General features: G+C 50.5%; 1 protein-coding gene across 1 annotated transcript; it reads left to right on the top strand.

The window, feature by feature from the left end:
- The first annotated feature begins 933 nt into the window (after positions 1-933).
- On the top strand, positions 934-1,452 carry BHLHA15 (basic helix-loop-helix family member a15). The gene has a single exon (XM_066609469.1). It carries the CDS (start codon positions 934-936, stop codon positions 1,450-1,452), a length of 519 nt encoding a protein of 172 aa, XP_066465566.1.
- Positions 1,453-1,677: the final 225 nt, after the last annotated feature.

The following is a 1,677-nucleotide window of genomic DNA, read 5'->3' as shown; positions in this document are numbered from 1 at the left end:
GCTGAGCTCTTCAGCTGTGCAAGTAACAGCACTGGGACTTCCAAGGAAATGTTTGACTGGATGCAAAAGTTCCTCTCTGTGTGTGGGTTTGTCATATTGAAATGGTGAATGGAGAGGCCATGGAAGGCTGGCTGCACAGATGTCTTCTAGTAGTATTTTCACAAGCACAGCTAGAGGTAGAAGCCCTGCACTTGGCCAGCTCTGCACTTCTTGTTTTTTTAAAGGATTTGTTTGAGGCCTTTCTGTTGAGTGGCACTGAAAAAAAGTTGGAACAAAATGCTATGAGTGCTAAGCCTTTGTCAAAGAACAGCAAACGGAACGGAAACATGCCGTTATAGCAAAGTGGTAGATAAAAGCCAGCAGTGATCTAAAACAGGAAATAGGCTCTTAAAAAAAAAAAAGGCACAGATCAAGTGTATCCCCGTGCACACATGGGATGTCATGTGCATAACCATGCGTGTGCGAAAATCAACAATCACATGTACACAGATTGTGTGCATCCTGAATGCTGCATGTGCAGCTTGTAAGCCCTTCAGCAGACCAAAGCGGGCAGACTTCTCAGCTCACTTCCTGGATTAGAAAAGGAAGAAGTGTAGAGGAGAGGCTCAATGCTTTGGACCACCTCCTCTTCTCTTCCTTTTCTGCTCTGCCCTCCGTGTCCTATTCAGGAATTGGAAAGAGCAGAGGCTGGCACACTGCCAAGTGAGGTGGACTGGCATTTGGTCTGCTGTCTCGGGCGCAAGGTGGTTTTGAGCTGGGTCTGGCATGCAGACCAGGTCTCTGTTGAACGGCCATCTGATGAGGTCATCTGAGGTTGTGGCTTCTTTCCAACTTATTGGTGTCCTCTTTTTAAACAGCCACCTGGTTGGTGCTGGGAGCCTCTTTCAAGAGGGGATAACTCTTGAGCCTGCTTCTCTTTGTTGGGAACAAGCGATGAAGGCCAAAAGCAAAGGTGCGAAACGCAGGTGCGCAGTCGCTGAGGACGCTTTCCATCAGGCACAGACCCCGGATGGTGATGACCTTCTGAAATGTTCACGGCGCAAAGAGAAAAGGAACAAGGAGAGTCATAAGGCCATGGCCAGACCTGCCAAGCTCCCCTGGAGCAGCAAAGACCGGCGCCTGCGGCGACTCGAGAGTAATGAGCGTGAGCGCCAGCGCATGCACAAGCTCAACAACGCCTTCCAAGCCTTAAGGGAAGTGATCCCTCATGTCCGGGCAGAGAACAAGCTCTCCAAGATAGAGACCCTCACCTTGGCCAAAAACTACATCAAGTCCCTCACCTCAACCATCCTCAGGATGTCGAGTGGACACCTCCCAGCCCTCGAGGAGGCCAGTTCCGGCAGCAAGCCCAAGCCACACGGACCTTTCCATCAGCCGTGTGGTGAAGAGGAGTCTGCCGAACAGCTTCATAAGTATGCGGCGCAGATCCGCAGTTCTCAGCAAGGCAGCTAAAGTTATTCAAACTGCAAATTCTGCATATTCAGACTGCAGCACACAATGCACTTTTTGCTGCCGCTGGTGCTTTGCCAAGGAATTCAGGGGAGGGACAACTTGGTCTGAAGGAACCTGATTTTATTAGCAGCCTGAACCTGTGACAAACACACTGTGACATGCTTGTACCCCACTTCCCCAATTAGTCGGCCGTTCCAGGGACAGCATCCGCCAGAGTCAGGCTTC

Source organism: Tiliqua scincoides, chromosome 13 (assembly GCF_035046505.1).
Source record: "Tiliqua scincoides isolate rTilSci1 chromosome 13, rTilSci1.hap2, whole genome shotgun sequence".
Lineage (NCBI taxonomy): Eukaryota > Metazoa > Chordata > Lepidosauria > Squamata > Scincidae > Tiliqua > Tiliqua scincoides.
This window is presented reverse-complemented; position numbering and strand designations above follow the sequence as displayed.